Below are 24,833 nucleotides of genomic sequence, written 5' to 3' on the forward strand. Positions count from 1 at the left end.
ATAAACTAATTTCATGTTCTTGATGTATTTTTTCAGTGTGATACCGTTTCAAATGCATTAGTTGAATGACGGATCGGTCCTCAATGGGCCCAATACTCATCTTTTTTACTTCTAAGTCTCTCCTACATAAGATAAAACCACTTCTCAGGATTCTCTTTGCGGGAGCATTGTTCTTAAGAACCAAATATAATACCCACCAAAAATCATCAAAATCGGTCTATATTTTCTATGTGATGATCAGAACTTTTCGATACCCCCTCGTAGTGTCACGACTTTTTACGACACCCCAACATGTTCAGTTGGACGAATTTTAGTTGTCTGCTAAGAGCCCTAAATTAATGAGAGACACAGGATACATTGGTTTCTATGGACATTGAGCAGTAAATGATACCATTGTAGTACAAATAGGACAAATCACATCGACGCAAGTGCACAACAGCCATAAAATCCCACACACCACAGAAACTGGGCACACACTACATCGCTCCAACAGAAAAAGGTATGATTTTCAGTCCGCGACCACCCTTCTCTGAGCTCGACAATGGGGCAGACGAAAGTTCCGCACCCATGATTAATGCACACGAGAGCTAACTTTCCGGGTGGAGGCTCACACGGCCAGTCAGTCGGAGAGCTAATTAACAACTTAGGATAAGTAGCCGTACTTTTAACACCGGGAGCCCCCGGTCAGAGATGAAAAAGCGCCGAGAGGTGATAATGCTCCGTTATTAACTACAACGCCCGATTAGAAGTGAGCACTGGCGGATCCAGACTTGCGTTTTGGGGGGGGCCAACTCGTGCAAGGAGCCAAACCTAGGGCACCCCCAAATCCTGTTTTCTCATCGGATTTAGGCCACTTATTTTTCGTCACAGCCCTGAAACGATAATTTTTTTTAAACTAAAAAAAAAAATAAAGAGAGAAATGGTAGTCCACTCAACCCGTGCCTTAATATTACTTTGAAAACGCTTCAAATTGCTTTTGTCGACCACCGCTCCGGGTCGGTGCTTGGCGCAGCCTTCGCGGGCTGGGAGGTGTCGGTTGAACCTCTCTGCCGTTCGGCCCCTGATCAAGCTAGAGCTCGCGGAAAAAACGAGTGTGTTGCCTGTCAGTGACGAGAGGAAGCCGATGCTACCCGATTTTAAGGTCCTTGGTCATTGGTTGACCTTCCAGGGCGGTGTTTCACGGTCGCGCTGCCAGCCGCTGCCAGCGCATTCCGCGAGCTAAGGTCAACCTTCGGTAGTGTTGTAGGTATAGGCTAGTTGATGTCTCCATGGAAGCCAAAAGTGCCAACAGCGCTGGCAGCGTGCCGTGAAACACCGCCCAGGTCAGGTCACAGACCCAAAAGACGGGAAAATCAGGGCCTGTCAGAACCTCCTAAAGTAAGGCTGTAATAGATTTTTTTTGTGCTGATCACGAATTTCATGTTAGTTTGGATCATAGATGATGTCTTCATGCCTTTAGGCCATGTCGGGGCAGGCCAGGTCAGGTCAACCAGGTCAAACAGTACTTATGGGTGTCCGTGTAGCAGGTGTCCGACTACCACTGGCAGCTACGTAACATGATACGAAGGCATCAAAACTACTTCGTAAATGTTCAAATGGTTGCTAAATGCTAAATTCAAAATCAGCTAAACGAAACTATCCTAGAAACATGTTAAACTCGGAAAAGTGCACCGAGGTCATCAAAGGTCAATGACCTGACTTGACCCTAAGGTGACATTGACACCTACCACAATGGTTGGGACCAACATCATTTCACATGTTTGAGCGTTTTAAACCACGAAAAGACTGTAAACGAGCGGATAATGTGAGCCGACATACGCGGAATCGCGATTCCGGCCAAACATGGCCTCAAACATGGCCAAACATATGGTGCGTTCGGAGAGGCACATTCCACGTGGAATCCGTGGAATACTCCATGCGCGCGGAACATTCCCGGAGATTGGCCGTTCAGAGAGATACGCCTCCGAACGCGGCACGGGGAATATTCCAGGGGACGGTGAATATTCCATGCTCTCCGAACGCACGGATAGTCTCGAGAAATAGGCCACAGGTCAAAGGTCACTTGGGTCAGGGTCATGTAATTTTCAGACTTTGTCAACATGAGGGTGCTAAAGTTTCGTCGCGATCGGATTCATGATAACTTACACGATAACTTCACGCGTCGATCGAGAGGTAAAGTATGCAATAAGAACTTCTTGGGTGAAGACGAGACCAACACTCAAGCTCACATATTTTTAATGATACGGTAGTTTCTACCTACTACGCTACTTTCTCACATTCATATTTCTTAAGTGTTTTTGGGGGCCAAAATACATGTTGCCCCCTTTCAGGCTTGGGGGCATGACCCCGTGGCCCCCCTGGATCCGCTAGGCCGAAACTAACTAGGCCGTTTTCAAACGGTCTGATATTTCAGGTCATGGTTTGCAAACGGCCGGTGTTTTCAGGCTGTTTCATATGCCCTGACTGGGCCAGGCCGTTTGCAAACGGACAACTTTCATACGGCCTGTAACATATATTCATATTTCACCATCTGTCGCAGCATCAAATGCTGATGTGGTGCACTCAAAAGCCGGAATTGGTCCTTGGATGCCGTAAGGACCCTTTTAAGAAATAAGTGACCCGACTGACCCCTTAGAGATTGGCCTGAGCTCTGACCGAAATAAGTCTTTTACCGTTTCACGGGAAGGGACAAAAAGGTCCCTGATATGCTTCTTGTACAATTACCAAACAAAACAAGCTTTTCAACGCCAACTCAGTGAGTGTTCCTAAAAAAATTATTGCGCATATTCCGTGAATGAAAAATTGCCGGGTCATGTCAGGTCAGGCTGCCAGAGCAAGTTTGTTAACTTGACAGTTCAATCGATATGTATGCAATAAGACCTTCTCGGGTGACGACAAGACATGACGACACTTTATGAAGGAAGCTAGTAAACCCGGTGGTTTCTCCATAGGCACGGGAACCGGGGCAGTGGGGACAGCTTGCCCACCCCCCAACTATGGGGCCGTGGGGGCGGTGCCCCCACAACTTTCAGACGGAATACCCCATTTTTTTGCAAATGTTTTCTTTTTTTGTTGAAAAAAGCCAAGGGATGAAAAATAAGTGGCCTAAAACCACCGGTGAGAAAACTATATTTGGGGAGACCCTAGGTTGATCTCTATTATGGTGTGCCCCCCCCCAGTCTGAAAGTAGTTCCCGCACCCCTGAGTTTCTCTACGCTATTGAATCACGCCGGTGATTCTAACTTTTAGGTATCTACTACGCAACCTTCTCACATTAATTTTTCTTCAAGCGTTTTGGGAGGGGGGCCAAAAGATATGTTGGCCCCCCTTTCAGGCTTTTGGGGGGCCATGGCGCCGGTGGCCCCCTCCCTGAATCCACCAGTGGGGGGCGGTGCCACCACAACTTTCAGACGGAATACCGCCCTTTTTGCAAATGTTTTCTTTTTTGTGTTGAAAATGCCAAGAGATGAAAAATAAGTGGCCTAAAACCGGTGAGAAACTAGATTTGGGGGGACCCTAGGTTGATCTCTATTATGGTGTGCCCCCCCCCTCCCCCAGTCTGAAAGTAGTTCCCGCACCCCTGACTTTCTCTACGCTATTGAATCACGCTGCTGATTCTAGTAAGTATCTACTACGCAACCATCTCACATTAATTTTTCTTCAAGCGTTTTTTTTTTTTTGGGGGGGGGGGCCAAAAGATATGTTGGCCCCCCCTTTCAGGCTTTTGGGGGGGGGCCATGGCCCCGGTGGCCCCCCCTGGATCCGCCAGTGGAAGTGAGTGTTCATCTATCTGCTCCGTCTCCCGATGAATATTCCTTTTACAGCGATAAGGCAAAGTTCACACCTGCCTTCGAGCATCTTCGAGGTAAATAAAATGAAAAGGGGCATTGCATTAACACAATTCACCAGATGGGTGATGTTTCAATTCATCACATCACAGGATACGCTGGACCATAGTCCCAAAGAATATTCCAATGCATTTCACCGAACGAACAAACATGCTACAGTTTCTACCACGCTCGCGAAATGAAAGATAGAAGAACCATTATAACGACGATGAAAGACCGCGCATTGTTCCATGTCTGGAGACCATAACCAGATTACAGGATGCCACACCGTTCAACACCTGCATAAGCTACTGAGAAACGTGCCCCGGGGGCCAGGATACATTTTACGCATCAATTTTAAGAAACCATTCTGAACAAGCCATGGATATTGCGTCACAAACACTAAGTCTCCATAATTCAAGTTTCAGACAAAATACACGACAGTCATCCCCCCCCCCCCCGGGAGTCCAGACTCTTCCCCAGTAGAATCTGGACCCGTGAGCCGGCCATAACTCCCCATATTGACAGTGCTGGGGCGCCCTGTCGAATCTCCCACGCCTACGGGGGCCATAGGTCTGCCAGAGCCCGGCCAGTGCCGCCACAGACAGCGTCTATGTTATGACTGCGGGGGGGGGGGAGGGGGTGGGGGGCTGGCTTACCGACGACCGGCGGGGGAGAGCGGGGAGGGGAGGGAGAGAGATATGGGCGGCGTGAGAAACCGACAAGTGTCACTTTCTGTCCGACCGGGCCGGCCCGACTGCGCCAGTGGAAATAAACGAAATGGCCCGTGAGGAAATTATGAGCCACTGGAGACACACTGTGGCTGATGTAAGACATCGAATCCTCGACCGATATTCATCGAAATTCTTTTGAAATTTACTATTACTCTTTCGGCCTAGTTTGATGTGATTTTTTGAAGAGGCATCGGTGGTTTCAATCATTTCAAAGACTTCAAAGGCAACTTCATCCCCCAATTGTAATCAATTGCCATTGCCGGCGTAAACACTACCTCTGGCGGCTTCGGTGTTAGTGTTGGCAGACTATTTCAGCACTCTTAGATTTCTGCACTGCATTGCATGAGAACGATGCTTGCTGCAGTGTTCCTCATTTTAGATATAACCTGGCTTGGATATGGCTCTTTTATTGGTACAAATGCGCGATTGTAGTCAATGCAGTCGTAAAGAAAAGCATCACCAGTGCAAAGCTAAACGTCGGTTTATCACTATGCTGGATAATATAAAAAGTGACTTCGAAATCTAGGTGCTGTCCTGTACATAAATATTAACCCTCTCACAACCAGAGACACGCGCGGTGCCGGTAATTTTCCAAGGAATGTCATCAAGGGCAGAAAGTCTCCAAGCACCGCAGCACGCCTCACTGCCAATGACGGCGCCCCTTTCCAAACACGACCCGACACCCCTTTCCCCGACAAGGCAGCGCTTCCCCCCCCCCCCCACACACACACTGACACTCGACACTCTCCCACGCCAGAACCCTCCCCGGGGATACCCTTGACATCTTCCGACCTGCCGGCAAGACCAGTCTAATCCAGTCTGCATCCATCCCTCGCGCGCTGCCACCCGTCCCATTCGGCCCGCCCTGCCGCCGCCGAGCCCACAAAAAACGGGCCACCTCTACGTCCAGGGCGAGTTGGTCTGTCGGACGGACGCGCTGCCGAGATGGATGACCGTGCCGCCGCCATATTTTATGACGTCCACAGAGACTGCCGGGGGCATTTCGTTTTGATACCGGCCAGCCAGGCGGCCACTCCACTCACGGTATATGAAGGCCGGGGAGGGGTGAGTAGAAAATTCGTCCGACCAAGTCCTGTCCGAACTGGCCGAAGAGTTAACTGGTCGGCCAAAAGTCGACCTGCGGCCGCCTGCGTCGCCTGCTGCCACCCATGGCGGCCCATTAGCCAACTTTGGTAGGAGGGCGCGTGGCGGACGGCTCAGCTGGGATCGCCGGCCGCTCACACCGCGCTGGCCGCGAGTGAACACTACCGGCGGCCAGTTCTCACACGGGAGCGGAGGCAGGAAACGATCAGCGCGGGATAGGTCACGGCTGCCGTACTATGAAAATGGGAAACGCCGTACTAATGAAGCAGCAGGAATAAGTTAAAATGACATTAAAATGTGTAAAATGATGTTCAACTGACCAAGCCGTTTTGTAAGTAATGAACGACCCTGTACCTTAAACGATTGTCTTCCAAAGTCTAGACATAATGACAAGCATATGCAGCTTTTTTAGCTCCGAACATTAGGCGCTAAGTAGCCCATACTTTACCCACATAACCGCAAAGCGATGCAGGCGTGCCGTGCCCTGCGCACTGACTGCGATTAAAAATAAATTTAGAAAGGCTACCGGTCGGGGACCATCAACCCCGTCCCCCCTGCCCCCCCCCCCCCCCCCTAACCACGGCGGAGCGTTGTGCTAAAGACGGCAGTATTCCGGTCTGCTGGTGGGCCAGTTTTCCGGCCAATGGAACACCGTTTTACAGCTCCGTCCCAGTCAGCCAAGCGGCGCAGTGCCCAGCAAATGACCGACGTCAGGAACTCGGGGTTAGGATACCGCGAAACAACCCTGCGGTTCGTCCCAAAGAAAACTACCGCTCTCAGCTTTGAAAGCAAGAGAACATGGCTGATCTGACATGGGAAGAGACAACAGCTAAAAAACCTGCAGTACTTACCAATTGACCCAAAAACAAGCCTAATAAGCGGTCCTCCAACCTGAACAGCAACCCCATCTGACTGCCTCACGTGGGACACAGGGCAGGTAAGATTCTGACAAGATGAACAAAATCTCTCCAAGTTAGATTCTCCCCGTTAGACTGACCGTGTAGTTCATGATGAGGTTGATCATGCCCTCCTTGCCGTCGCCCTGTTTGCCCGAGAGCGGGTGCCAGTCATCTGAGGTCTCTCCGCCGGTGATGACGCAGTCCGGAATCTGCGGCACGGCACGGTCACGGAATGGGTCACGGCACGGGTAACACACATCCGCGACATATCATCGGTAACTGTTTAAAATTGTTTGACCGTCAACAAGGTAATGGCAGCAAGTGTGATAAGACTAGAGATTGGTCAGATTACAGATATGCAAGACCAATTAAATTAGCATGGCCAAGGGTAGCTTAGAAACGCAGCACTGCGATATAATCAAAAGTGCACCGGCAATACAAAAGGAGCTAAAGGTGCATAACGAATCATATCAAGGCAGCATGGTCAAAATATACGAACTGATTAGCCAAATATCACGAACAACACTGAGCAATGATGAGTGAGGATGACAGAAATGTCAACGAATACAATGACACTGGTCGCGTTTCGGACTTTAGGACACTCCTACACAATGCCATGATTGATCTAGGATCTATTACAGTGCCATCGTGGGTTTCAGAGGCAAATGTCAGATCCGACATCAGAGGGCAATAAAGCTGACCAAAGATGAGCTACGGGCTGGCGCCCAGTCACTTGTCACATAAACAAATCAGACGATATTATTTACAGCAGTTGCGTGATTTAACTGCGCAAAGAACTCAACTAGAATTGTACTGTAGACACAACTAAATATCACGACACTGGTAAAATACGAACCGCTTTGATTCATTGATTATTTACCTAATTCCCGACACTCTCAAGATATGACCATTGGAATTGGTATTAAACAGTGCCAGTGCTCGCCACTTCCAACGCAGCATTGATCCTATGGGACCACCGTGCTGCGCTGTTCCCACACTATCCGGGTCCCGTCGCCCTCTATACTCCATTCATCAGTGACCAGGCGACACTGGCACGGACAGTATGCGACCAGCGCGTAACCCATCCCCGTGGGCACCTCCCCCGCCCACAGTTCCTGCTCTGCTCTCAGGAAGCAGAATATCGCCGTAACCGTCGCACTTTTATCCACATAAGTACGATATCCGTATGAGCATGTTCTCAGCCGGGGGCTGGTTACACCAGTGCTCATGAAGGCGAGCAAGGCAACACCAGGTGACTGTAAGAACCATTGAAATTGCACTGCCGCCGTCTGCCTGGATGCAGCTCACAAATACAGACAGAAATCAATCGGTTTGTTTGGCCAAGTGTGTGCCGTTTTAGCGATGACAAGACAAACTAGATTAAGCCAATAGGGCCTAAAGGAGGGAAATAAACCTTCCACCGCAGGCAATGGTCATGTTTCCGAGCATCACATAAGATCCGGCGAACAGTTAACGCATATGATATTATTAAATCCTGGGTGTCGGAGTTAGCACGCAGTAGCTGCGCTAAATTTACGATCATATGCGGCTCTGAAGTCACGCAAGTATTTCCATTGCCACGCTGTTGTGTTTGAGGAGCGCAGCGACGCAGGTGCTGCGGTTTTCAGAGCAGCCCCGCTCTGAACCAACCGAAGCCGTTCTCACACTACCAAAAGCCGACGAAGACCGCACACGAATCTCTTTCACACCACTGCTAACAAGAGTGTGTGTGTGTGCAAAGAGCGAGTTCTCAGCACGCTAGCGCAAGACACGGTCAAAAGGGCATTGATACGACACAGCAGTCACCACAACACTGTGATAGGACAACCACCCAACGAGACGGCACAACCCCCCCCCCCATTTCCGGCCATGGAGTCACTGTCTATGGTATCCCCTGCCTTCCAGCATCGGCCGACCTTCCTTCTCTGCCCACGGCGGGAGCGACCCATTAACGAGACACCGACGACCCAATGGCGACTCAGACCCGGGAACGGATCGGCCAGAGTTTCCCGCTTCGGTGAGCTCCTTTTAATTATATAGGTTGATTCGAGGCTCTTACTAAAGACGCGGATATGACACGGAGAGGATAAAGACTCAATCTAAGTCTTAGAATTCGGAAGACTACAGTATTGGCGATGAATACGAGTATGACGTTAGGTACGATGACAAACGAATAGTGCTGAACCAGGGCGGCAACACTAACCGGATGTATTCTGATCAATAATATACGAATCATCGACACTGTTAGATTGGGCCAAGGCCCGATAAGGCCTTCACAATGAAACACCGCACTGGTCAGTCACGATAGCCCGGGATCGCTGATTAACACCTGTCAAGAGCTGTGCACTACGCACTATGCAGCCGTGACGTATGTACATACGGTGAAAGTTGCGACATACGGTGGCGGTCGAGATGTGCTCTGACGTTAGAGACGTACTGTGACTGCCATGACACAGGGTGACGTTCGTGATACACGGTGACAATGTGTCAGCAGTGGTCAAATACTCGGTGGAAGGGATGAGCCACCCAACAGAGAAAACCGTTCATTCATTCGGATGCCAGTGAGGACGACGTATCAAAGCGGCACAGTCTGCTCACCTGGCCCAGACGCGTCCAACCTGTCTACAAGGGGCCCCAGACGGCCATGCCAGTCCTTCCCTGAACTGCAGAGCTATCCAAAGCAGCCACAGTCCCCCATAAGTTCCCCAAGAGTTAGAGAAGCCCTATGTAGACCGGTACACGCCACTCTACGCGACCGAAGGAACTCTTTAACGTCCAAAGTCCACATAGCGTGCCACGTGCCTCCACGTGCCAGGACAATGACCGGCTCCAACTACCGGATGTACCAGCGACACACGAAACACCGTATTTACGCACGACACAACGCGGCGTCATGGTTTACGCACAGACACCAGACCTAGAACTACGCATATCAAGAAATCAGGACACAGGTTCAGTAGGACCAAACGACGTAATGCCATGAGGGGTCAGAGTACAGCGGATGTGATCGGCAGGGAAGGCAAACGCGCGGTACTGAGATGACGCAACATACAAGGTAGACATTGCGCCGTCAATGAAGCGGGCGCGGGCGCCGGTTCGGTTTTGTGCCGACCTGCGTGTGGGGCGAGTCCGAGTTATGAGCAGCGCAGAATACTCCCGCGGGTCGGCAGTGAGCCTAATCCGAACAACGCAAAGTACCAGGGCGATGGTGATTTATTGGAGCCGTTGTGTCGGAAGGCCGAAGAGTTATGCCCACCGGTAACCAGAATAGGAACGCAGCGCCCCAGTTGTGGCAAAGCTGATGACCGCTTTGACGCCAGGCTGATGCGCCCAGCCGACTGCCCTTCAAAGCTGTTTGATCTGAATGAGCATTGCTGCAGCGTGAGATGTGTTATATAGTTGTTATTGAAGTTGGCGATTTGAACTGTTCATAGGCAATAATAATGTGGTGATGGAACAAATAAGTACCGCAAGAAGTATGCGAACGTTGCATATTGCTTCAAAGCCTTAACATTTCACACAAAATTGCCCTGTAGATCAAACTCAATCGAAATACGTGAGCCAATATTCCATCGCTTTGGCTCTCCTGCCGTTTCCCAGCGCCGTCTACCTCCACTGCGGGCGTCCTCACCTGAATGGTGGCCTGCGCGACCAGCTGGTCGTCGGTGAAGGAGCACTCGTCGTAGATCTCCAGGTGCATCGAGGTTACTCCGTGCGGCACGTAACTGGCGAACAGAGGGAGAGATGCGAGGTCAACCCACCGAGGTCACCCCAAGTGTATGAACCGAGGGGACAAATGATAAGGTCAGCTCCTCGAGGTCAAACGTCAGGCACGTAACTGACGGACAGAGACAGAGATACGAGGTCAACCCATCGAGGTCACACCGTGAGGAACGTAGCTGGCCGACAGAGGGAGAGACGATGAAGTGACTGGTCACTGGTCTGGTCTGGTCACTGGACTGGACTGGTCACTGGCCGCTGGTCACGGCAACGGGCCGAGAATGGCAGCGGATAACATACCGGGTGCTGGGGAACTTCTAAATGGGAGGTGAATATTGATGCAGTTAGCGAAATAGGACACAATGTTAAACTCCAGACCAATAGAAAATGCATGCTTCAAGAGCGAGGCAATGATCGGTATAAAATCATGGCTAAGGGTTGCATACGCTTGTATAGGGTTGTGTTGAAGCAGGTTTGTTGTGATAGCTCGTAGTGAAATCGTTTGATTAAGATATCTTCATATGCCCATTTGGCACTCAATATTGAATCGATCTTTAGTCGTAACATTCATTCAAAAGCACAGCTTCATGACGCTGTGGTTACTGCAGGCCGCCCCTATTACCGACAAACATGACAACCAAACAACACCGTTGGTTTAGTCCGTTACAAGACGGGTACAGGGCCATGGTGTTCGTTCAGCATCCCACAAACCGGGCGAATACTGGACTGGCTACCTGCATAGCCCCCAGGACAGCCTGCCAATCACGATATCGACATAGTACAGTTAGTACAGTGCCAATTACATGAACACCAATGCGGGCTGATAAAACGACTTCGCTAATCTACGTCCTGCCTGAGCGCTGCATCGGAGTCGAGTTCCCTGTATTCTGATGTAACTATTCTCAGCTCTCAATTTACGGCTTTAGCTCGCATCGGGAAAAATCGGTCAGAGTGATTTAGCGCCTGTCTTGGCCCGAACAGCCCATCTGATAATGGAGTGGTCATCTGAGGTTCACAATGACACATGGCCAACTTTTCCCCGGGACCGCTCGAAACATGGGAGATTACATACTTTTATGGCCCTCCAGGATATGACATCCTGGAGTTCATCAAACGATGCTTTGAGACGCTGTCAGCTGACAAATCATCACCGCGAGAAACCGCGCCAATGGGTCGCTAAATCAGAAGTATCTATTCTACTTCAAATAGAGCCGACCTTCCTCACTCAACACTTATTAGGTCCACAAGCGACGACTGATCTGAAACATACATAGATCTGCGTGGATCTACATGAATCTGAATGCTCCAATGGTTTTACGAACTTCCCCAGAGCAAAAATCGGGGGATGTTTCACGACACGCCACTAGCGACCACTAGGCTTTCGGTTTCCGTGGAAACACCAGCATATAGGGAGATGATCCGGGTGGGCTGTACCAGCAGCAGGCTCCCGTAAATGACGCACATCTGCGCCACCCTCGCCACAGACCCACGCCACCCTCGCCGAAGACGGGAGGATCTGCCGCTCCGGGGGAGCGTCGACGTCCCGTCTCTATTTCAGGGAAGTTGGAGCCGCCACCACGTCATTTCCGAAAACAGACCGGATTTATGTGATAATCCTCACCAGTTACAGAAAATGCAATTGAAGAAAGCAGGAGAAGCTCGACGGGCATCCGCATCACCAGGGTGATATAAACATTACTGCTTCCTTGTGAAATGAGAGGCAAATTGAATTGGTTCGGGATAATTCGATATGCATCACCCATTAAGATTTCCAAGGATACGTGAAGGTAGCCCATCCACCAGCGATGGTGCTTATCCGTTTACTTGCGCGGATCGTACAGGGGTCACGGGGTGATGGAAACGGTCTGGTATCGCCCATCTGCGGGATAGCAGCCAATCACCAGCCTCTGTCAGGTAAGGTGTCCCCTGCGGGACGTTTGAATGTGGCAACACATCTCCGGCTGAATGGAAGCCGATATGTGCATATTCCCAGACCGAGTGTTGCGGCAAAGTCTGGTGGATGCGCTACGATCCAAACAGGTATGGAACACAACGGAATCAAACTACTAACTTAAATCTTTTTCTGAAATGCTCATTCAAAATAATGGCCATATGTAAATGCAGGATTACATCTGTCGCGACCGGGGGGTACTGTGCGTTTGTTGCCTAGCAACGAAATTGTTGTCATATTTTTGTGCTTAGAAAATTAAGGAAAAGGGGTTTTTTTGGATGAGAAACTGATTGAAACGGGGTCATTATTATAGCTCATTCTGAAACAGTGAAAGTAAATATGCAAAGCCAAGGACGATGCATTCACTGATTAACAAGTGTCAAAGTGACATTCAAGAAAGGTTTATCTTTATGTTTCAACTTATTTCTTAGTTTATTTTCTCTCGTTAGCCGCAATGTGCGACTTTTGGAACGGTGTTTTTCATTTCGATCAAGGAGCGAAGTGGATCAAGCCTGTACCAAAATAAACATTGATTTCGAAAGTGCATTTGCGGCATTAAGTTTCATATTTTTTAACGGCTAACGGTGACAGTTCCAAAAATGTTTGCAAAACTCTAAGATGAACTGCACAGCATAAGTTTAAGAGAAGCTGCTCAGATATAAAGTAGCATGATGCAAACCAATGTAGCGTCTGAATTCAAGTTATCAACTTTGATTAAGATACACTGATTTATTTGCACCAATCATGTCAGCATCTGATTTCAAAAGGAAGCGTGGGAGGATGCTGTCAAATCTCACCAGAGTAAGAAGACGAGCCCTAGTAATGATTGAAAATAGAGGCTCTAGGACGCAGCTGGTCGACATGCTTAAGGAGCTGGACGCTGCACTTGAGTCTTTAGAAGAAGTGAACGAAGAGCTCAAAGAAGCAATAGCAGAAGATGAAGCACTTGTTCAAGAAGCGGTCGATTACATGAAGGTTGCAGAGCAGCAACACGACGAAGCATATCAATGCATACGAGAATATTTGAAATCCAGACAAGGTGAAACACCATCTATAGTGTCGGGCTCAATTCAGTCTCACCAGTCCAGCAGCTCGTTAGCTGCTCGAAGCGCTGACATTGCTTTTCAAGTGAAAGAAAAGGAACGTAAGCTTCTGGAGCGGCGACACCTGAGAGAAAGGGAAGAACAAGAGTTGCGAAGAAAAAATGAGCTTCAAGCCGCTAAAGATGCCGAAGAGTTAGCCAGGCTAGAAGCGCGCCTTACCGCAGCTGCTGAGAGTGAGCTCAGCTGGGACCGCAGAAAGGATTTTGATGGTGAGGCATCCGCAGTTGAAGAGCAAGGAGCTCAAACCGAAGGCGATTCCCCAGCTGAAAAGGAGTCTGAAGATGACAGCCCTGAAGTGCATGTGCCTATTCTGCCGTCCAGCGCCCGTCCTGTGCCAACGCAATCTGAATCTCTGTTCGCAAGAAGTCTCCCAAGAATCACGCTGCCAAACTTCAGTGGTAGTCCGGGAGAGTGGCCAAGATGGTTCGCGCTCTTCCGAACATTGGTGCACGATCAAGCAAGCTTAAACTCCACTGAAAAAATGGCGCATCTACAAAACGCAGTAACGGGTCCAGCGCAGCAGCTGATCAGTGGGATGCTCTACGAAGGGACTCTCTATGAAGAAGCGCTGCACGCGCTAGAAAACCGCTTTGGCAGACAAGAGGACATTGTGCAGGCGAAAATGAAGGCTATCTTTGCATGCCCGTCGCCAGCAGATCTAGATCTGCAAGGATTGGAACGGTTTCACTCAGCTGTTCACTCTGCCGTAACAGTTCTTCAGAACCTGAAGTACGAAGGAGACCTTCAAAGCACAGAAAACCTGCGTAGAATAGTGGAGAAGTTGCCGCAAGAAATGAAGCGCGTTTGGAGCGCACACGTCGTTGAAATGGAGCCGGCCCGAGCTACATTGATCAACTTCGACCAGTGGCTCACAACACAAGTGAGGATCTCTCAGAAGCTCACTGCCGTGACAATTCAAGACACTGATCAAGTCAAAAAACGCGCCTGGCAGTCCAGACCAGCAACTGGAGCACAACATCAAAAGACAAAAGAAAAGACACTGGCGACACTGGCTACAAACACTACAGCCTCACTCGATTCTGACACTTGTGTGTGTTGCAGCGGGAAGCATCATTTGAAGGACTGCGAAGCTTTCAGAGCGCGAGACGCCAATGGCCGAGCTGAGCTAGTGTTCAGCTCAGGAATGTGCTTCATCTGCTTAAAGAAAGGCCACATGAGCAGAAATTGTGTCTTTTCTAAGAAGTGTGGAATAGACGGGTGCAGGATGAAACACCACAAGATGCTGCACGGCAGTCACCGTGTAAGGCCTCACGGTGGTGACCAGAGAGTCATAGCCGCAGTAACGGGAAACCGACCAGCAGAGGGAATGACGCTTCTCCAGATAGTTCCCGTTCGAGTGCACGGCCAAGATGGAAGATTTAGAGACACGCTGGCCCTGCTAGATCCAGGATCTCAGACCAGCTTATGCTCGGAAGCAATCATCAGAGATGTGAAGATTTCAGGCGAAGCGCAGTCGCTATGCATCGAAAATGTTGAAGGACGAGGAAGTACCAAGAGGTCTGAAAGGGTCCAGCTGACTCTGAGTCCTTTGTGCGAAGGTCAAGATGTTGACCGCAAGATCCTTGTTCCTGAAGCGTTCTCTGTGCCGCGAGTAAACGTCCGAGCACAGCACATTCCTAAACGATTGAAAGATGACTGGAAGCATCTACAAGGCATAAACATACCTGACTGCTCACAGGGAACAGTGGAGGTGCTTCTAGGCGCTAATGTCCTTGAAGCCGTTCTTCAACGCGAAGCCAAAGTTGGACGAGCAGGAGAACCGGTGGCGGTGCGCACGGCATTTGGCTGGACGTTGACCGGCACGATCGCTGGTTTCGTCCCACCTCAAACCAGAGAGGTGATGTTCATCCACCGTGCGGACACAGAAGACAGGCATCTCGGAGAGTGTGTCGAAGAGTGGTGGAAGACTGATTCATTTGGCACGAAAGTTGAGCTCAAAGGGGAAGCTTCAGCAGAAGACCTGCGGGCATTGCGTCTCCTAGATACATCAGTGAAGAAATGCGGAGACCGATACGAAGCAGGACTTCTTTGGAAAGGCAAAGATCAGAGAATGCCTGACAACAGAGCATCAGCCATGAGAAGACTTCAGAGCCTTGAGAAAGGCTTGTTACGTAACCCGGAAAAGGCTAAGGCGTATGAAGCCGAGCTCCAAGCTTATGTTGAAGCGGGGCACGCACGCAAGCTGTCTCAAGAAGAAGCCGATCAGCGTTTGAAAAGGCGCTGGCTTCTACCACATCACGCGGTAGTAAACCCCAATAAACCCAAGCTGAGGGTAGTCTTTGATGCTGCAGCGACACACCTGGGAGTGTCCCTGAACAGTGAGCTGATGAAGGGACCGGACATGCTGCAGAATCTGGTTGGAATTTTGCTCCGCTTCAGAGAGGAACAGACTGCCATGGTAGCAGACATCAAGAAGATGTTCCACCAGATCAGGATTCGCCAGGAAGACCAGCCAGCATTAAGTTTCTGGTGGCGAAACCTTGACACCACACGACAGCCTGATATGTACCAAATGCAAGTAGCAATATTTGGCGCGAAGTGCAGCCCAGCGATCGCAAATTTTGTACTACAGAGAGCGGCAGAAGACGGCTGCACTGGCACAGAAGAGTCCACAGCAGCCAAGAAAGCGGTTCAGACCAGCTTTTACATGGATGACTTCGTCAACTCAGAATGTTCCAGTGAAGCTGCACTCAATATGAAAAGAGAAGTCTCCAGCATCCTCGCCAAAGGAGGGTTTTGCCTCACGAAGTGGATGAGCAATGAGGAGAGGGTGCTGGCTGAAGTCCCGGTTGATGAAAGAGCTGTCTTGAAGATAGACTCGTCGGGCAAGTCGTACTGCAGCGTTTTAGGATGCAAATGGACCCCGCAGGACGACTACCTGGCCGTCAAGTGTAGCGTAGTCGCGGTGCCGCCGACGAAGAGAGGAATCCTGAAGCAAGTCGCGTCTATGTTTGATCCTTTAGGGATCGTGGCGCCCTACACACTAGTGGCGAAGAAACTGATCCAGAGTCTCTGGGAAAGAAAGCTAGGCTGGGATGAAGGAATCACAGGAGAAACCCTACATATCTGGAGACGCTGGCAAGAAGAGCTTCAGCATGTTGAGGACGCATGTGTTCCACGGTGGTATGGCGCGCCGGAACAAGAAGTTGACGCTCAGTACGAGCTGCACATGTTCAGCGACGCCTCCGAATTAGCGTTCGGTACCGTAGCATACATCAGAGTATTGTCCAGCGGCTACTATCACAGTCGCTTTGTGATGGCTCGCACTAGGCTCGCACCTCTGCGACAGCTGTCGATAGTCCGACTTGAGCTGCAAGGTGCCGTCATGTCAACAAGAGTAGCCAGTCTTATCAAAAGGGAAATGAACTACAACTTCAAGCGAATCGTCTTCTGGACAGACAGTCAAGTGGTGCTGCAGTTTTTGAAGAACGAAAGTCGGCGATACCACACATTTGTGGCGAATCGTGTATCTGAGATTCACGACACGACAAGCCCAGATCAGTGGCGCTTCGTGCCAGGCTCAGAAAATCCGGCAGATCTCTGCTCAAGAGGAAAGTCTCTGTCAGAGTTGAAAAACCAGCAAGAGTGGTGGCTAGGCCCAGCGTTTCTAGAAAGCAAAGAAGAGCACTGGCCACCACAAGAAGACGTAGGAGACATCAGTCCAGACTGTGTAGAAGTCAAGAGGTCAGCAGCCATCTGTGCGACAAGTCATGCTAGTTCACCAAAAGAAGAGATCACTTCTCTACTGTCCCAGCTCATAGACCCGGCGCGGCTCTCTTCATGGACTCGTTACAGACGCATTGTCGCATGGATAAGGCGATTCATCAGCAACGTGAAGAGCAAGGTTGCTGGCACAGAAGTCATTGATGGTCCACTACGCAGCGCAGAAATTGATGCGGCTGAAATCAGCATAATAAAGGACGATCAAGAAACCTGCATGAAACAAGCTAGTCTCGACCACCTGTCTCCATTCCGAGATCAACACGGCCTCATGAGAGTTGGTGGGCGCCTGAGCAAGACTTCGTTAGACGAGTACACGAAACACCCCGTCATTCTTGACGCCAAGAGTGAGATCACCAGACTGGTCATTGTCGATGCACATCAGCGAGTCATGCATTGGGGATTGGAAAGAACACTTTGTGAGCTGAGATCGAAGTACTGGGTGCAACGGATGCGGTCAGCTGTGAAGAAGCACCTGTGGAAGTGTGCATTCTGCCGTAACCGCCGCGCCTCGCCTCAGCCACCCAGGATGGCAGACTTGCCAGAGGCCCGTCTAGACATGAGACGTCCGTTCAGCACAGTCGGACTCGACTTTTTCGGACCTCTGACGGTGAAGAAGTTTCGAAAGACAGAAAAGAGATATGTGCTGCTGATCACATGTCTCGCCACTCGGGCCATCCTTTTGGAGCTAGCTGCTTTGATGGACACCAGTAGCTTCATCATGGCACTGCGCCGCTTTATCGCACGAAGAGGTAGACCTCGAACTATCTACTCGGACAATGGCACTAATCTAGTCGGAGGCGAAAGAGAACTGCGAGAAGCCATCGAACATTGGAATCAGGCACAGATATCCGATGCTTTGAGTCAGAGAAACATCCAGTGGGTGTTCATCCCGCCAGCCGCCCCGCATATGGGCGGTGCATGGGAGCGTCTGATCGCCTCGGTGAAGCGCTCCCTCAAAGTGGTTCTAGGAAACAAATGCGTCTCGGAGGACGTTCTTCAGACGACCCTAGCGGAGGTCGAATTCATGATCAACGGCCGTCCTCTGACCTACATTAGCAGTGATCCTCAAGACCCCGAACCTCTTACGCCCAACCACTTCTTGTTGGGCTCATCTGATGGAAGAGAAGGACTACCGCCAGGGGTATTCAATGATGCTGATGCTGATGTTGTTGGACGGAGGAGATGGCAACAAGTACAGATCCTCGCTGAACATCTGTGGAAAAGGTGGCTCAAGGAGTACCTTCCTACGCTGACAAACAGACAGAAATGGAAGACAGAGAAGAAGAATCTGCAGATAGACGACGTAGTTTTGGTCGTCAACAGTCAGAGTCCTAGAGGATACTGGGAATTGGGACGCATCACAAGAGTCTACCCAGGCTCTGACGGAGGAGTCAGATCAGCGGAAGTGAAGACAAAGAGTGGGACGTATGTTCGCCCGACAACGAAGTTGTGTCTCTTGGAGAGTCTCAACTAAGCCTCTAAATCGGAATCATCGGAGAATCCGTGCGACGGGGTGCACGGCCAACTGGCCCAATATGTGATGCTCATGTGAGACGAACCGTGAAAGTAATGTTGATCTTGATGGATGGGGTACGTTCTGTGTTCGAAGACATTGATAATGATCCGCGTGGCTAGCACCCACATTTGTGACCTGCGTAAGGTCAACGCGAGCCGTGACAGAATCGGCATGGGCCGTTAGTGCTCAGAGCTGACACGGTGTGGTCGTTAAGTGCAGAGTGAAAGACACCGAGGGGTGTCAGGAACGTGTGGCCTGTATCGCGAGTGACATGTTTCGTGTTCCCCCTTGTGAACACTGGTGGGGGAGGATGTCGCGACCGGGGGGTACTGTGCGTTTGTTGCCTAGCAACGAAATTGTTGTCATATTTTTGTGCTTAGAAAATTAAGGAAAAGGGGTTTTTTTGGATGAGAAACTGATTGAAACGGGGTCATTATTATAGCTCATTCTGAAACAGTGAAAGTAAATATGCAAAGCCAAGGACGATGCATTCACTGATTAACAAGTGTCAAAGTGACATTCAAGAAAGGTTTATCTTTATGTTTCAACTTATTTCTTAGTTTATTTTCTCTCGTTAGCCGCAATGTGCGACTTTTGGAACGGTGTTTTTCATTTCGATCAAGGAGCGAAGTGGATCAAGCCTGTACCAAAATAAACATTGATTTCGAAAGTGCATTTGCGGCATTAAGTTTCATATTTTTTAACGGCTAACGGTGACAACATCCATGGGAATCATTTGAATAAACCAGCAGTAGACAAAGGCACCGATATGCCACCCACAAGCAGCTTCGGAGTTTTCAACGGCGTGGAATGATCTTCTGATGTTAACTCGACGGAAAATATTTAGCAGTTTTATTAGGTCCATAAATCTGGAAATCTGGGTAAGTTTCATGCAGCCATAACTTTTCAGCAACACTGTCAGCTCCGGCGCCGAGGTCTAATATCAGCAAAATGCATTAACTTTTATTCAAATTCCGAGCTATCCTAGCAACCTTCCCGAAGGGATCACCCCGGATTTGGATACAAATCGGTGACCCATAACCAATTTTCCCGGCATAAAGGTTGTGAGCAAACAAACAAACAAAGAGAAGAAACGCAAAATAAAATAATCAGAATGTCTCTACGCCGTCGCTATCTAGCCCTGGGCAACAGACCAAATTGCTCCAAATATATCACAGAAAACGATTCAACCACTCTGCAGAGATCATCACTCCCGAAATAGCATCCGCAGTGGGTCCATGGAGACAGCCACCCTCGCCACAGTGGCAGTCAGTTGGCGTCAAAGTGGCTGCCGCCCCTCCCCCCTCCCTCTCAAGGCCCCACTCACCCCCTGGACTCACCACATGACAGACTTGTTCCAGCGCGGGTTGGTCGCGCCGTTGTAGCACGTCTGCGTCTCGTACACGCAGTGACCCAGTCGCAGGCGCACGTACGGATCCATACGCGTGAGGCCGTAGTTCTTGGTCAGCTTCGCCTGTCGACGGAGCGCGTGATTAGCCAGGGGTGCGCCGGTCGGGACGAAAATAAGACTGACAGCTCGTATACATTCTAGATTATATGGCTGGTCAGTGGTCCTGTTGCGTCCGAGGCTAGTTCAACGGTTAAATGATACTGCGGCTTTCCAAAACGGGATGAATAGCAATACAGAAAAGCTTATCAATTTTTCAGAAGTAAGAATGGACATTCAAAGGAGTTTGAAGTGTGCTCAGCTCGCGGTTAAGCTCGATGGCCCACGCTATGGCGAGGTTAAGTTCGATAGCTCGCGCTATGGTGAGGACGAGTTCCCTGTCCTGTAATATGGTGAAGTTGAGCTTGAGTCTGACCTGCGCATGTTATGGCCAAGTCTGCTAGCCTGCGCTATGGTGAGGTTGAGTCTGTGCGTCTCTGACCTGCACAATGGTGAGGTTGGGTTGCCATGGTTGCACTATAGCCTATATGCGTCTCTGACCTGTGCGATGGTGAGGTTGAGTCTGCCGGCAGCCGTCTGCGTGGCCGGCATCTGTCGCCGGCTGTTGTAGTGACGTGCCAGCGCCAGGGCCGCCTGCCGGTCGAGCTCCTCCTGCGTGGAGCCGGCGCCGGAAGGGGCCGACTCGCCGTCCGGCCGCAGGAAGTCGGATGGCAGCTCCGAGACGAACGCCTGCCGACCGTGGAAACACGGGTGGATCGGTCACTCACCGGCCGAGCCAGCACGGCGGGGCCGGGACGGGGGACGGCCGGAGAACAGACACGCTGGGACTCACCGGCCGAGCCAGCACGGCGGGCCGGCACTGGGGACGGCCGGATAACAGACACGCTGGGAGATGCGCAGGAAGATCAACATGTTACAAAGGCTGGGTTAGGAACTGTTTTAGGATAACATGCTGACAGGATTTCTGAAATGCCTTTGGCCTTGTTCACCCACCACGTTTACCTACTGATGTTGAGTATCCATGACAGATTGGATAATGATGCAAATAATAAACCAATTAGTGCAAATCAAATATATTCAAAAACACACAAAGCTTGTGGCTTCAACAGCCTTGGTCACTGTGTCATAGGCAAAGCTGTTGTTAAAGGTGGCTGTTGAAGCCAAAAGCTTTGTGTGTTTTTGAATATATTTGATTTGTACCAATTGCCAATTGGTTTATTATTTAAATCATTTGTTTCCTACCTAGTTGGTTGACAGATATGTGAATTTTGCATCAATAAATGACCCCCCCCCCCCCCCAGCAAACGGCGGGTGGCGAAATACCCCAGCAACTGCCGGGTCAAGTTTGATGCTAATCGCTAACTCAGCTGCAACCTTTAGAACCTCTAGATGGTATTTCTGACAATATGAAAAACCACAGTAAGATAATGCTAAAACAACAATGGTGGACCAAGATCAGTGAAGGGTATGTATAGCATTAGCAAAGATCAAGAACAACCAACAACATGAGGTAGGTATATGTGTAGATGAAGTACGGTTGGTAAGTTTGTAGGTTGTAGGTTGTACCATTGTAACTTGTAGGTTTTAAGTTGGTAGGTTCAAGGCTATAGTTCAGTAGGTGAGGTTTGGTCAGGTTAGATTATGTTTTTTTTATCTTCACCATACTTCACCTACACATGTACCAGACACGACTGATTCAGACTGATACCTAACAATGCTACACCACCCCTCAGTAGGTGGAACTATGGTCATGAGTAGGTACCCAAATATAGGAACATTCCCATTTTTGGGAACGGAGTTCCCAAATATGGGAACGGGCGTTCCCATTTATGAGAACGGAAGGTAATTTTTCGGCCGTTCGCCCACTAAAACTCATTAGTGCATCACGTCTCAAAAAAGTGCACGCTAATTTAAGTATCTACTAAGTCTCTATAAAATTATCTATAATCTGACCGTTGAACAAGGAAATTGACCGTCGAATGATATTTTTAATGATTTTTTGAAATGATGGAATGGTGAAAACATGGGTTACACTACATTTAACTTTAAGGAAATTTTATGGAAATTTTATTATGCAATTTTAAGGAAAATGAAGCGTTTTTTACATTTTGAGGTCAAGTATAATAATTTTCGCCTGGTTATGAAGTTTCATACTAGCGACACCCGATGCTGACATATGCAAGCGAACACGCGGACAGTCCCGAGGTAATATTGTTGACATCTGGTGTCGAGGCGGACGACCGCGTAGAACGTGCGTGCTTTTACCGAACTACTGTTGTAAACTCAGTTTAAGTGGTCGAAAATTATTCAGCTGTATTTTATCAGCCCGGAAAGACATATTTTATTTGGATGCTAGCTGTTTAGCGTTGTTTTATAAGGAGCGTCATGAGCGTGGTTTTGTCTTCCGTGTTTCTAAGCATGATCGTTTTGGGGGAATTTCTCTTATATAGGTCGCTCTGTGTGGCTTATTTATAATTTATATGCTGAGTTCGATCATTCCTCGTGCCCATCCTACCAGGCCTTTTGCCACTTACACTCATTAAGAAAGGAAAAAAACTAGATTTTCATTGGGACTAGGTGTTTTGAGGGTGTAACATATTCAGCGTTCCCATTTTTGGATACTTCCTTGTACATACTCGTCAACTATCGGTGATAAACAGACAGGTGCTTGACATGTCTCCACCCTCGGCACGGACGGTGGATATAGGTATGGAAGACCTTGTTGAACATCGCTGAGCGTTGTGAATTACGTAATCCTGCAGAGGGGGGCGTGCCCGCTGCGAGATAGACGGGAATAAAAGCGCAGAAGACCGGGCGAAACATGCGACGGTCTTGCCGGAAAGGTCATGTGATGATTGGTGCGTTAACAATAATTTGCGGCGTTGGACGTGATGCTTGTTAATGAAAAGAGCCCCTGAAAGGCGTCGGTGAAATCGTTCCCAATTTTGGGTACGCCGTTCCCATAATAAGGAACGCTTGCAGCGCCAGTGTACGAGAGCGTTCCCAAATTTGAGCTCGCGGCCCGGAGGATGGAATGGACTGCTTTAGAAATAGGGGAACGATTTGAAACTACGATGGGCCTTACAATATCAAACTCTTTCCCAACAATATTGAGACAAATATCAGGCGGTTTACGATCGTTTTATATTTTTTGGACGTCATTTAACGGTTCTTTTTCTTGTTTTAAATAATGCCTACATGGCATTCCCATATTTGGGTTTATCGTTCCCAAACATGAGAACGAAAATGCGTTCCCGAAAATGGGTACTGTAAAATGGGGTGTTAAGGGACAGTGGGGTGTTAAGGGACAGTTGCATGGGAAAAACTTTGAGTCATATTAACTTCCTAATTTGAGAAGGTTCAATAAAAACTTCAGTGTGGTAGTTGACACTGTTTTGCTCTTGACCATAGGATAAAATGGTATGGTTTTTCATGCAAGTGATTTGGTTCAAAAATGGATTTGAAAATCATGCTACATTTTCACAAAATTGAAACATCTCCAAAACTCTGTGTGTACCATATAAACTAGTGGGTGTACAGGGAAAATGAATGCTTAGGTGTATTGTCACATGTATTGCACATGTTTCCTGAAAAACTGGTGCAAATCCACCCATTCATTCATCATCCTCTTCCTCTTTTCCGGATACATGCATATTTTGAGGTGGATGTGGGGTGCTAAGGAACAGGGAAGAAAAAATAAAAAATAATATCTAAATATAATTTAATTAAGTAGGCATGAAAAACACCAAATTCCACATAAAATGCTGGCAAGTTCATGCTTTTATCTCTAACACATCTTAAGTTATGTAACAAAACATCTCAACACTCTCTTTTACAATGATGGGTCAATGGAGACTGATGTAAGTAAATGTGATGTCATCATAAAAAGGCTAAAACAAAGAGGGCAACATAATGACAAGTGACAAGCTTCAACATGGGTTTTTATTGATGACAGAAGATTACTTTTTGGTTCTGTTTACCTTATAATTAGCACATTTTCCACAAGCGTAAACTGCATTACACGTAATTGGCTAAAAAGGTCATTAGTGGTGAATGAACCTAACTTGTTTTGTGACAGAATATGCAAAACATTTCAATAAATAAATTGTGTGCCCTTCCACACCCCAATTATGGGCATTTGATGACCATTTCTTGGAATAATATTGGTGTCCCGTAACACCCCACATTGGGGTGCTAAGGGACAGTGATGAAAAATAGTTAAAATAATATGCAGGTATAAATCTTAAAAACTTTAATGTGGCAGGCATGTAAAGCACCAAATTCCACATAAAATGCTGACAATTTGATGCTTCTATCTCCAACCCTTCTTGAGTTATATAACAAAACACCTCAAAACTGTCCCTTAACACCCCGTTTTACGGTATGCTTGACCATAGTTCCGCCTACTGACCTATCCTGAAAAAATCATTAGCACTGGATTATGAAGATCCTTGAACTACGACAAAATTCATGCAAAACTTAAATGCTTAAATTCCTCAATAGATTATTGTGGTACGGCTTTGGTGTGGTTAAAACATGAAAGATAGACATAAACCTCACCCTCTCCCTCCAGCTTTGATGTTGTCCTTGTCCAGCGTTAGGATTCTGAGTACTTGAAGTGGACGAACTGGAACCTGCTACGGACGCCATTTTCGATCCTTTTCAAAGATCAAATATACGCCGAAATAATGATAATCAAACCCTCAACTACCGGCCTCAACTTGAGCTCGCGTGTTGTGTCAACAAAAATGCAATACGCATGCAATACTTTTTTTTTCGCAGTGAGGCAGCATATTTACGTCTGGACAACGAGTTGCGGGGAAAAGT

At 48.6% G+C, this 24,833-nt stretch overlaps 1 protein-coding gene across 1 annotated transcript in view; it reads right to left on the minus strand.

The window, feature by feature from the left end:
* Positions 1-24,833, minus strand: part of LOC122365648 (toll-interacting protein A-like) — a 30,854-nt gene extending 6,021 nt beyond the window's left edge. Inside the window, exons 1-5 of the mRNA XM_043337056.1 lie at positions 24,567-24,833; positions 20,547-20,735; positions 19,939-20,072; positions 10,196-10,289; positions 6,663-6,773 (exon numbers count right to left, since the gene is read on the minus strand). Coding sequence (XP_043192991.1) covers positions 6,663-6,773; positions 10,196-10,289; positions 19,939-20,072; positions 20,547-20,735; positions 24,567-24,656 — 618 coding nt within the window. The 5' untranslated portion in view covers positions 24,657-24,833. The remainder of the gene's footprint in view (positions 1-6,662; positions 6,774-10,195; positions 10,290-19,938; positions 20,073-20,546; positions 20,736-24,566) is intronic.

This window comes from Amphibalanus amphitrite, unplaced genomic scaffold (assembly GCF_019059575.1).
Source record: "Amphibalanus amphitrite isolate SeventyFive unplaced genomic scaffold, NRLGWU_Aamphi_draft 000028F_arrow, whole genome shotgun sequence".
NCBI classification, from domain to species: Eukaryota; Metazoa; Arthropoda; class Thecostraca; order Balanomorpha; family Balanidae; genus Amphibalanus; species Amphibalanus amphitrite.